The sequence below is a fragment of the Vanessa atalanta genome, chromosome 26, assembly GCF_905147765.1.
Source record: "Vanessa atalanta chromosome 26, ilVanAtal1.2, whole genome shotgun sequence".
Taxonomy (NCBI): domain Eukaryota; kingdom Metazoa; phylum Arthropoda; class Insecta; order Lepidoptera; family Nymphalidae; genus Vanessa; species Vanessa atalanta.
In genome coordinates this window covers 3,996,364-4,009,296 of record NC_061896.1, presented here as the reverse complement: position 1 = coordinate 4,009,296, position 12,933 = coordinate 3,996,364, and the positions used below count along the sequence as shown (strand labels likewise).

Below are 12,933 nucleotides of genomic sequence, written 5' to 3'. Positions count from 1 at the left end.
CAGTGGATACAAATCAAACATTGCATCAGTATTCGGGAAGCCAAACACGCTGTATAGCTACGGCTTCATTGTGACAAGTGTTAATATCGAATTAAATGAACATACGATAATAAATGTAACTGAGGCCTTCAACGAGAAGATAAATAAATATACTTTTTTTTTAAATTGATTAGTGTCTATTGTTAAAATGCAATAATGCGCTAATATTTTAACTCATGGTATAACTTATATATTCTTCTGCCATACTAAGTATCGTTGTGTTCCATGGGATTTAACATTTGAGTTCTCAAGGCATTCATTATGGTAGGTAATGGTTAAAATTTTATACGGCGTTAATGTCTATGGACAGTGGTGACCACTTACCGTCAAGTGGTGGTGCATTTGTCCGTCCATCTACCGTATCTTCAATTAATTTAAATTACTAAAAGTCAAAGACTCGCGTTACCAGGACCCCAGCGCCGTTATATAGATTAGTTGTAGATTTATCAATAGAAATGCAAACGCAGGATTTTTATCCTGTATTATTTTTATATAAGTACTAATAAATCACTTTTGTCTCAGATCTGCTTGTTCGCACACTTAATTAATATTTTTGAGAAATAAATAATTTTTAAAAAGCATTTTTCTGATCGTCCGAACATAACTCTCGATTGATATTTTTTTGCTGTTTATAACATTTTTTTTTATACACATAATATATTTTTTCCTGTTCGTATGATAGATTATATGAAGAGATATCTTCGTATGTAAAGAAAATACATTTTACATCTAATCGTGTGGGCGTTACGCTTTTATAACGCGAACGATAAAGGATATGACTCATAGTAATTTATCACAATTCAGGTGCACTATATCTATTGATAAACAAATATTAACAGCGGAAATCTGTTTCCGCTTTGTTTATTTCAAGGGCGTAATAATTATTTACAGATATCTATGTGTGATTATGTGTTGAGATTCATTCATATTTAAAGCTAACCTCGAATGTCGCAGTCGTTTTATTCATTCATTTCATTCTGAAAAGATTGTTTATACTAGATTTTTTTTTTTTTTTAATTCTAAACATATTTATTGAGGGCCAGATAACCCGACTTCGCTTCGGCTAAAATAAATAACTAAACAAATACGGCTTATCCTTTACTTTTCGTATAACTTATAAATTTTTATAAACTCTGATCTATAGTATTAATAATGTAGATAATAATAACCCTGCACGAAATTATTATTTGGAACACACTTTCTGAACGCACCCGTAAACGTCAAACATGGCCGCCCGCTGAACTGTCATGTCATTGAATTTTACGGATTTAACATCGAAATATCTCGATAATACGATTTTTTCGGATATATGTGCATATGTTGTCGAATAAAAATCATAATTTTTTAACGATCTATAATTGTGGATAGGCTTCGATCGGGTCCATCGTAAGCCTGTACGATATTATTAATATATAGATATGCTTGGTAGATTTGTTAAATATGCGTTTAGTTCTTGCATTGATTTAAGTAGGTTTAAAGTTGATTAGGAATACTCAAAAGATCGGTCGCTTTTTGATATTTCCATTTGAATCTTGTATAAATGAAGTATCATTTGATTGATTATTATATGAAGTCCTATAAAGATGTTCCCTCCGATATTTAAATAAGTAATTATACATTTCATATACAAAATTTTCTTTTCATTGCCCTGGAGTGATTTAATTGTTTAATAATTCAGCCATTCATTAAGAGAATCGTATTTAAATGATGACGATAGCGAATAAAAGTTAATATCTCAATGTCAGTCTGTGGTTCGTAATAAAAGAGCATCCGAGCGAGCTCCACTATTTTGAATTGTTCTCATTCGCAATTCTTAAACCGCATTCGCAAATGTTGCCTCTTTAAATGTTTTACGTTACGAGTGGAGTGGAGGAGTGGAATACGTAATGAGCTGAAAAGATAAATATCGCGTTTATGTATTAACTATGTATATCAATTCGAATTGATATCAAACCCGATAATTTATCTGAAATGGCATAAGGAACTTCATAGTCAAAAATCACTTATCAAATGATATATAAGGTAAGAGAGGAGATATTAGAATTTCCCAGTGGTTAAAATGCGGTTAAGATTAACCGATGATTGTGGGTTCAAACTCAGGCAGGTACCAATGAATTTTTCATGTGCTTAATTTGTGGCGAAGAAAATACATCGACATGTTTCTAATTTAATGGATTAGCGTGGTGGAATAAGCTTCAAACCTTTTACTCAAAGGGAAAGGAGGCCTTAGCCCAGCAGTGGGAAAATTTACAGACTGTTCATTTACTTTTAATTTTTTTTGTATATAAACTTTACCTACCCTATTTCAAATTTGTAATGCGTGTGATACAATGATACTCCTGAGCAGAGATTTTTCAGTGGTTTAGAAGTCAGACAAGCTCTACTAAAACTCGATGGGTTCAATTTGTCTTGTGCTCGGCGTTCAAGGAAAACATAGTGAGGAAACTTCCATGCATCGGATATAAATTTGTGATATGTCAGCATGACCATAAACCGCATTGGAGCAGCTCGGTGGCCTCAAAAGGAGGACACTTTAGCCCAACTTTTTATCGTTCATGAACGTATAAAAAAAAAACAAAATCAAAAGAGCTTTTATTAGCCTATTTGAATAAATAAGTAATTCAAGTTCGGCTTCGCGCGGGCGCAATTTATTAATAAATATAATGATATGATATAAATATATTTTTAACATTGTAGTACTTATTATTTTTTTTATATGGATCTCTAATTCCGTAGATTACCCCCAACATACAAACAAACAAATTTTACCTCATTACAATATTAGTATAGATTCGTGTAACTCTTACAATTAATAATTAAATAAAAAAAAACCGACCTACCTCATAAACTATAGCCTTTGTGGCTATTCGGATGTATAAACTATATTATTGTAAAATTCATTCAGTAGTTTTTGCGTGAAAGAGTAACAAACGAACATACAGATGCATTTATAATATTAGTGGGATATATTCTATACGAACAGCTTTCCATTGACATCGTTTAATAATAATATCGACTGTAATCGAGTTGGTGAGGCACTTTACAAATTTGCGTGGGTGTGAACCCTTCCCTTTAACTTGTAAATGAATTGTACCTAACAGGGCATATTCCATGACAACGCCTTAAATTAATCGTAACGTCGAATTTTCCAGAATTATCGTTAACCACATCACGGAATCTTTATTATTGTTATTTGTATTTATATTTTCGATGTTTTTTATTGGACGTGATCTATGAGCTCAAGAAATTGACCAGAGTACCACTTTTCTTGACGGATCTTCTCGATGTAATCTACATTCTGAACCGGTTTCATGGGATTATTTTAAACTGGTAATAGTTGTCGGTCGTGCTTTAGGTGTTGGTCGTTATCTGTTAGGCTTAAAAAGTAGCCTATGTCTTTTCTTGAAGTTCAAGCTTCGTCCATACAAAATGTCGTAAAATTCGGTTCAGTGGTTTGAAGCGAACGAGCAAAACAAACAGTCAGTTACTTTTGCATTTATAATATTACTATAGATGTATAGAGTTTTAAGGTCATTCGATTCAAGGTTTCAATTTCGTAACATTTTCAAAACACAAAAATCTTTTTTAATAATTGCTTGTTATTAAAATTTATTTTATTCGGATTAATGATGGTAGGGTTTTGCGCAAACACGTCTGGGTAGGTACCACACAATCATCAGATATTCAACAGCAGTACTCAGTATTGTTGTGTTCCGGTTTGAAGGACGAGTGAGCGAGTGTAACTACAGGCATAAGGGACATAATATCTTAGTTCCTAAGTAATGCTTAATATATCTTACAGTGCCATTGCCTATGGGCGGTGGTGACCACTTACCATCGGGTGGCTCATTTGCTCGTCCGCCAACCTATATCATAAAATAATAATAAAATTAAAAACATATGCTAATATTAAATGGTATTTGTTACAGTACATTGGTGCCGTGGAAACATTTCCGGGAGGAGTTGAACAACGTGCACCCGATATCTTCAGGACTGGAAACGATGGCGCTTAAAACTACAATAGATCTCACTTGCAACGACTTCATATCAAACTTTGAGTTTGATGTCTTTACGAGGTAAGTTGAGTTTGTACGATTCAATTCAATAACTTGAAAACTGATATTAATGTGATATTACTTGTTCTATCTCTTATGTTTTAAGTTATAATACTTATAATAACATTTACTTTGTTATTGTAATATTCATGTACCATGAAATTTATAAAATTACCCACACAAACAGTCACATCGGGAGTCAATTAAAAAAAATACTTATGTCCCTTTTTATGTAATAGGTAGGTATGTGATCACCACAGGCTTGTAACAATTTTTTTTTTTATGATATCGGTAGATGGACGAGCAAATAGGACATCTCATGGTAAGTAGTCACTACCGCCCATAGACAATGGCACTGTAAGAAATATTAACCATTCCTTAGATCGCCAATGCGCCACCAACCTTGGGAGCTAAGATGTTTTGTCTCTTGTGCCTGTAGTTACGCTGGCTCACTCGCCCCTTCAAACCGGAACACAACAATACTAAGTATGGCAGTTTCGCGGTAGTATATATGATGAGTGGGCGGTACCTACCCAGACCACAAACCTTGCTTGATTCTCAAACTATCTCCATAACAAATTTCATCTAAATAGGTTCAGCGGTATAAGCGAGAAGAGGTAACAGACGGAGTTACTTTCGCATTTGTAATCTTAGTATAGATTAAATATATATATATATATATATATAAATATGTACAGCTGTCTAAATCGTGTACTTAAAATATTTGACAGGAACAAATACTGTGTTACAAAGGAAAGCTTATAGGCTCTGTAAGAGATATCTTCCAGACACCTTTGAGTGTGAGTAATACGACTATGTACTTATATAGATGTAGCAACAAGCAAAACAATTAATCTATACCTCTGTGTTTAATATTATATATATATTATATTTATGATAGTAACTCTGTATGTCTGTCTGTCTGTCTGTCTGTCTGTCGCTCTTTCACTACCAAACCGATGAACCGTATTTGATGACATTTGGTATGAAGCAAACTTAAACTCCAAGGAAGGATATAAGATAATTTTATGCCTGAAACATGAAAACCAACCCTCGAAAACGCGAGCGAAGTCGCGGGCGACAACTAGTTTTTATTTATATGTCATAATATGGTAGGCTTCTATGCGAACTAATACTACTAATCACTTACAGCTAAACAGTTCCGTTTATTAGTGTTGTTTTCCGTTGTAAAGGTTAAGTGAGCCAGTGTAATTAACAGCAACAAGGGAAATTACGTATTTAATGTAAGGAAGTGTTATTATTTTCTATGGATGGTGATGATAATTTACCACCAGATAGCCCTTTAGCCAGTCGATCTATCTACAGTAAATAAAAAAATATATTTTTCTTAGGTTTTGTCGAAGTCATGCCAATTCAAGATATTTTGTTTCAATACATTATTTTTATTTCGAACTGTGAAATGGAAAAAATTTTGATCGTTCGGCATCGTCTCGGTACGAAATACTTCCTGTACTTTTATAATATGCGTAGAGTAAATAATTTTACAGTCTGGTCGCATTGTTGTCTTCCACGAGCCCCGGAGCAGGATAATCCTAGGAGTCTTTTCGGTGTACTTACCTCATTCAAATCCTTTATCAAAACGACGCAGCCATTTAAAATTGTTCGTAACAAAAGAATAAGTCTGCATACAATTGTGTATGTATATCTCTTATACTGATTTACGTAATGTTAACATTTTCTTTCATAAAAACGTAATGATCGTTTCAAAATCAACGTTCTTTAATATCAGATAAAGGCAATTACTAAAACATTATGTATACAATAAAAAAAAGACATATAACCAGGTTAAAATAAATATAAACAGCTCGACAACAACAACAAGAAAGCGACCAAAATTGAAATAGTTTAAAAGAATTGGGGTTAAGACTTTGTGCAAGCCTGCCTGAGTAGGTGCTGCCCACTCATGTGCTACTAAACAGTATTTCTTATTATTCTTGTGTTTGAAGGGTGAGTGAGCCAAGTAACAAAACTTTATAGTTGCCAAGGTTATTAAGAAATATCTATGCGCATTGGTGACCACTAACCATCAGGTGGCATATTTTCATTTCCATCTGTGCCATAAAAATAAACGAGCACAAGGGACAGAACTTGATAGTTGATGACGCATTGGCGATGTTAGGAATGTTGAATTTTCTTACAGCGCTAATGTATGGTTCAGGGTGTTGGTGATCTTATACCACCAGGTTGCACATTTACTTATTGGAAATATATAAAAAAATAAGGCTTAAGTTTGAGCAGTACATTATAGTTCATCGGTATAATTTTTCCATTTCTATTTCTATATTTAAATATCTCTCTGTTTTACAGATTATTCCAGCCCTGGAGCACATTACTTCGTAATTGGCAATTATTGGCCGTCACTCATCCTGGCTACGTCGCCTTTCTAACGTACGATGAAGTTAAGGCGAGGCTTCAGAAGTGCATACATAAGGCCGGAAGCTATGTGTTCAGGTAGGTTTGCCATTTATTTAAATTTCATTAAATTCCTCGGAAAAATGTTACTAACCTCACCTAACCTAACCATCATATCGAAGTCCATGTTTTAAGGTGTACAATACTGTAGTACATTATTTTCATCTATCTCGTAGGGTTGAGCCAGTATTTGCAATGTAAGCGCAAAAATGAGTTTATTTACGACATCACTTTGGAAACCTCTAAAATTATCAGTGTTTCTCTACTAAATTGTACATGTATTATACATATAAACCTTCCTCTTGAATCAATCTATCTATTGAAAAATCAGCATCAAAATCAGTTGTGTAAGATCTGAGCATACATGAAGTAAGCGAACTGTATCATAGTATTTATAAAAAAATCCTGTGTCAATAGGACGTTATGATAAAAACCTCTACTCGGGCATTGTTTAAAATGAACCTTAACGTATATTATATAAAGTTGAAAATGTAATTATATTTTTTCAGATTGTCTTGTACGCGGCTCGGTCAGTGGGCTATCGGCTACGTTACAGTTGATGGTGAAATATTGCAGACTATACCGCAGAACAAGAGCTTAGTGCAGGCGCTATTGGACGGTTATAGAGAAGGATTGTGAGTTCAATTATTACTAGATTTTTACGTGCGTGCGTGCGTGCGTGTGTGCGTGTGTGCGTGTGTGAATATACATTTAATGAAAGGACGCAAAGATATCTTTTGTTTTTTTTTTTAATAGCATTTGATTTCATATTTGTATATGAATTGTAATTACATAAAAAACCTTTGATAGAATTTGCGTTATTATTTTTATTATGTCGTGCAAAATTTTTGTATCATAATTTTCTTACAGATATAAAAATAATAATGTGTGTCACGTAGTCTCTTATTGATTGTTTTCAATCAGTGTAGATAATTAAAAAGTATAATTACGTTATGAAAAATATACATGTTTATTCAGGTCTTTGTCGTTCCACGGTAATTCTTTACAGTCATATTGATTGATCGAAGCCCAAAAACCATAAATCACACGTAGCACTGTACGAGTACAAGTAAACACGAGTGAAATCTTTATACGTACAAATAAATTTCTATCAAATGTATGATACAAAGGTCCTAATTGCCGAATTTGAACATGACATTTATCGCTAATCCTGTCGAAAGTTTTTGTTTTTTTTTTTTTTAAATTACATATAGAATAGTAGCAATGACCCATTTTTAAAGGATTAATAATATTATTTAGCCTCCAATTTAGCCTATAGCTTGTGCTAGTGGGGAAAACTATTGACGCTTCAGCTTCAATTTTTTTTTTATTCTGGTAATTTGTTTTTTATCTCACAAACTTTTTTCTTTCAGCTATCTATATCCGAACGGCCGCGATGTTAATCCAGATTTGAGCAGTGCGATCATATCACCCGCTGAAGATCACATAACAGTCACACAGGAACAGTACGAGTTGTACTGTGAAATGGGTACGTGTTGGCTATAATTTATTGCAGAGTTATCTATTTCAAATACAAGACTCATATCCTTTATCCTTTTTTAATCCGATCGTGTGAATGAGACAGCAATATATTATTCGTTGGTTATGCGATCCAATAATAGAGTTATTTGAATTCTTAAGAGTACTAGGTCACCTATCTAGGTCTAAGTATTATTATGTTTTATTTATTAAGTACGCGTAACTTATTACTGTCAGATAAAGTAATGCATTATTATTATACCTTATTAAAGCTAGACTGTGCTATTGCACAATTTTTTGCACAATTGCATACGCACAGGAAACGTAAGTAGATAGTGTGTCAAATTTTAAACAAAGTAAGTTATATAAATTATTCGGTATTTAGTTAGAAATTTGCTTAAAAATCTTCTTTAAACCTGTGTTGTATGTCCTACGAGACCTAATTTCAAATAAAAAGAGCAATATGTTTATTTTCAAATATGAAATGTCAGGTTATGAAATATAGTTAATTGATACTGATTAAAGAGCCGAGATGGCCCAGTGCTTAGAACGCGTGCATCTTAACCGATGATTTAGGGTTCAAACCCATGCAGGCACCACTGAATTTTCATTTGCTTAATTGTGTTTATAATCCATCTTGTGCTCGGCGGTGAAGGAAAACATCGTGAGGAAACCTGCATGTGTCTAATATCAACGAAATTCTACCACATGTGTATTCCGCCAACCCGCATTGGAGCAGCGTGGTGGAATATGCTCCAAACCTTCTCCTCAAAGGGAGAGGAGGCCTTTGGCCCAGCAGTGGGAAAATTTACAGGCTGCTAATGCTAAAATGAAGTATATATTAATTTTGATTTGTTTTTTTTTTATTGCAGGTAGCACATTCCAGTTGTGCAAGATTTGTGCTGAAAACGACAAAGACATTAGAATAGAACCTTGTGGACATTTGTTGTGTACCCCTTGCCTTACAGCGTGGCAGATAGTGAGTGTTGATAATATTATTTTATTATTTTTTTGCGTTCGGTGTTAAATTTTTCTAAGTAAATTATATTCATAGTCAACTGTCGTGAGTTTTGTATCGAATGGAATATAATGTTTAGGGCCTTAATTTATTAAACTCTATAGTTTGCAATAGAAATAATTGTTTGGACTTATAGCATGGATTTTCTGATGGTTTTACATCAGAGGTTTCAGTCAGTTTCAGAAGTCCAATTCAATGGTAGGAGGAGTAAACTTTAAGAAGTTTAAACGTTTGAAAATAAAATGAATATGAGTATAAGTATTTAAGTAGAATAATGTTCTGTTATACATACCAGCAAAGAATTGTATATAGTGTATAATAAAGTAGATAAAAATAATAAATATTGGACAACATCACATACATTACTCTGATCCCACTGTGGGTAGCTAAAGCACTCGTGTTATGGAGAATCAGAAGTGACGACGTTACCACAAACATCCATACCCAAGACAACACGGAAAACTAATGAACTTTTTCTACATCGACTCGGCCGGCAATCGAACCTGGGACCTCGGAGTGGCGTACCCATCAAAACCGGTGTACAGACTACTCGACCACGAAGGTCGTCAAAGTCGATCTATTAGCAAATCGCATGGAATATCTAAAACTAAGTTTCGTTTATCGTAGCTCCTCCATCCATTTGAATATACTAAAGTTTGATGCTCTCCTTGTGTCTGAATCGGATGCTTATTCCAAGGGACAAATTTTATTTTTTAATTGAAATTTTCCAGGATTCCGAAGGTCAGGGCTGTCCGTTCTGTCGAGCTGAGATCAAGGGAACGGAGCAGGTCGTCGTCGACGCGTTCGTCCCTCCGAGGCCGCCTAACACGACGAGTGAGGCCAAGTTAGTTTGCATTATTATCTATTGTATCGGGTCATTGAGGATATAAAAATATCGACTGACGTACTGATCGTATCGTACCTCCTTAACCGATGGATGAAACACGCAACAGTAGCTCTTCATATCGCATAAATGACTTTCTCCTGACCGATTTCAGTCCCGGCGGCTAATGTCAAGGGAAAATGTGTAGCCGGCTACGCAGGATATATATGTGTGTGCGAACACACATGCACTCTCGTTTTCATCACTCATAATCCGATATCAAATCCGATATGATGGAAATGAGTTCAGGCGCAGGTCCAACGGTTTATCGTGGTATCCAAGGCCAGGAGTGTACACCTCCAACTTCAAGACTTCGGGCAGATTTTAGATAGAAAAATCTAATGGCTTTTACACCATCGGCCCGACCTGCGGTTTGAACTCATAACCTCGAATCTGCGGCACATCAGCGCGCGTGTCGGTATAAATATAGACTTCATGTAGACAATGCACATTTGTGAAAACTAAATTGAGAGTTATTCAGCTATTAAATTAAGTATGATGTTTGTTCGTCGTTTTTGAAGTTGGGAGTTTGATAATCGACTATGTGGAATGTTAAACCGTCATATGTTTATTGGTTCACGGGTAAATAATTTGTGGGCGTAGTTAGGAAGTCGATTTAAACCTGAACTGCTTCCATCCAGTAACATAGCTAGTACCGATTACTTATTTAAAGTATATTTCGATTGAAACCACTAGAAGCACTAGTATTAATATATTTACTATGCACAGTACTTAATCACGAACGATTAAATTCCAGAGTGCCGAATACGAAGACTGCCGTTAAACCTGTATCGTCTAATTCGTCTGGATCATCTGGTTCATCCGGCTCATCCGGCTGTAATGGTTCAAGTTAGTACAATGCTATATAATCAGTATGCGAAAGTGGACGGAATTTATAGATTTGTTTATGAAATCTGACCAAGTTTTTTTGTACTAAATATGTACCTAGTTTAAAAGAAATACAAGTCACGAAGATAAGTTAAACACTTACGTCTAATAGAAAATAAGAAAGTCTTAAATGGAGTGGGCGTAAGTCTGTCTTCAAGGAGTTAGAATTAGATCGTACTCCATACTGCTGTACTGCGGTTGCTCAAATTATACCTGGATATGAACACGTGAAGGTTTTCTCACGATTTTGTACGAGACAACTGAGGTTGTACTGAATTATAGACACAAATAATATTTAATATGTCGTTTAGATTTTATATAAAAAAAATGATATCATTTTCCTGTCCCGCAATGCTACTCTGTACAACTTTTGTTCTCAAAGAATAGTTCTACTTAGGGCAAATAAAGGTCAAAATCAAATAAAGTTACTTACTGATTTATTCATATCACTGGTCATCGAGACCAAAATAGGATTTGACAATTAGTAATTTATATTGTACCAGCCTTTACAGGTCGGCATCGTTGGGTATTAAATAATAATAAGGAGTTAGTATCAAAGGAATACAAAAAAATGTATAGCCTATAACAATCCACGTCGATTGGTCGTAATCTCATAATTCTCCACAAAAAAAAAAAAAAACTATATTTGTATATGTAATTAAAGTTAAATTATAGTGAGTTGTTAGTATGTAAAAGAGACTCTAATGTGCGTGCTATCGTGCGTGCGTGTGCGTGTGTACGCGTGTACGTGTACGTGTACGTGTGTGATTAAATAAACAATAATTCCCAGGTTCTGAAGTAACAATATCGAGTAGCTCGAACGGTTGGTCGTCGAGAAACGCAACGTTTAACGGACTGACGGACGATATTGACGATTCCGAGGTAAATAACATTATATACTATTTGACTACATACATAAATAAAAATTTCGATATATGAATATCATAATGAGTAATATTCATTTTAGGTGTTACGTTATAAATAATTAATTTACATATATAGAGCTATTTTAAACGGGTTTGAGTGTTTAGTATAAATGTGTTCTCATTATTAAGGGTTAGTGAGCCAGTGTAATTATGGAGATATAATAATTATAGCTTGTAATTTCAAATACATACTTAATAGTGGTAGTATTGATCGATTCTAGCCTTAAGATAATTATTGTAAATATTGTCTGTCCTTATATAAAATACTTTACACATTAAAAGGGGTTAAAGGTAAGATAACCGTACATTTAACCATCAATAATGATAAAATTTCTAATTAATTACATTAATAAAAGTTTATTATAGATGAGTCTTGATGACGTTATGACTAGGTGGGTTTGGCTCAATAAGTTCAAACAATACAATAGGTATAATTAATTATGTAAGAATATCTAACATTGGAGAAAAAAAACTGGGGCAAATAATAATAAAATGTGTCACGTATTTTATGAATAAGCCATTATCACGTGAATAACGTCAAATATTAAAAAAATGTCTACCTACCTATCTATCTGGCTACTGGTTGTATCTACATTTCTTAAAAACAAGTATCATATAAAATGATTTAAATTTGCGTCTCGGGACCGACATAACTGATAACTTAAACGAATCTAAAATGAACTATTTAATATTGATTAACTGTTGACTGAATTGACCATAATGCAAGGATAGATGATTTATTAATCAAATTAAATATATAATAAATTCTTGAATACGTACATTAGAATTTTGTGTATGTACATTATAAATATAATTATTCCCTACCTACCCCTGTCGTATGCGTTATAGAAAGGGAAGTCAGACAGACTGGCGCCGTAACGCGTTACGTAACATATTACTCTTCCATAGGAAGTTATAACTTCAATAATTTTCACTATAATGAGAACACAGTGATTAGTTAATAAAAACTGAAATCCGTTTAAAATAGTTTTAATTTTATTATGTAGTAATTATTAAAACATAAGAAAAATCGGAATAACTGTGTTTGTGAATATAAATGTCTTTGTTTAGTATGTGCACGGTTCATGCATTTTTTTGTTTATGTCACTCGCATGTATGTATGTGGGTTTATGTTATGCTTATTATTTTGTCATAAATCATAGTGTTCATTTTTTTTTTTTTCGTTTGTATATTTGAAACTTTTTTGCATTG

The 12,933-nt window shown here is 33.7% G+C and overlaps 1 protein-coding gene across 2 annotated transcripts in view; it reads left to right on the top strand.

Moving 5' to 3' along the window:
- Positions 1-12,933, top strand: part of LOC125074009 (E3 ubiquitin-protein ligase CBL) — a 77,136-nt gene that overhangs the window by 57,217 nt on the left and 6,986 nt on the right. For both annotated transcript variants that reach the window (XM_047685173.1, XM_047685174.1), the window contains exons 2-9: positions 3,969-4,115; positions 6,423-6,566; positions 7,037-7,162; positions 7,901-8,016; positions 8,879-8,985; positions 9,756-9,868; positions 10,665-10,756; positions 11,586-11,677. In XM_047685173.1, coding sequence (XP_047541129.1) covers positions 3,969-4,115; positions 6,423-6,566; positions 7,037-7,162; positions 7,901-8,016; positions 8,879-8,985; positions 9,756-9,868; positions 10,665-10,756; positions 11,586-11,677 — 937 coding nt within the window. The remainder of the gene's footprint in view (positions 1-3,968; positions 4,116-6,422; positions 6,567-7,036; positions 7,163-7,900; positions 8,017-8,878; positions 8,986-9,755; positions 9,869-10,664; positions 10,757-11,585; positions 11,678-12,933) is intronic.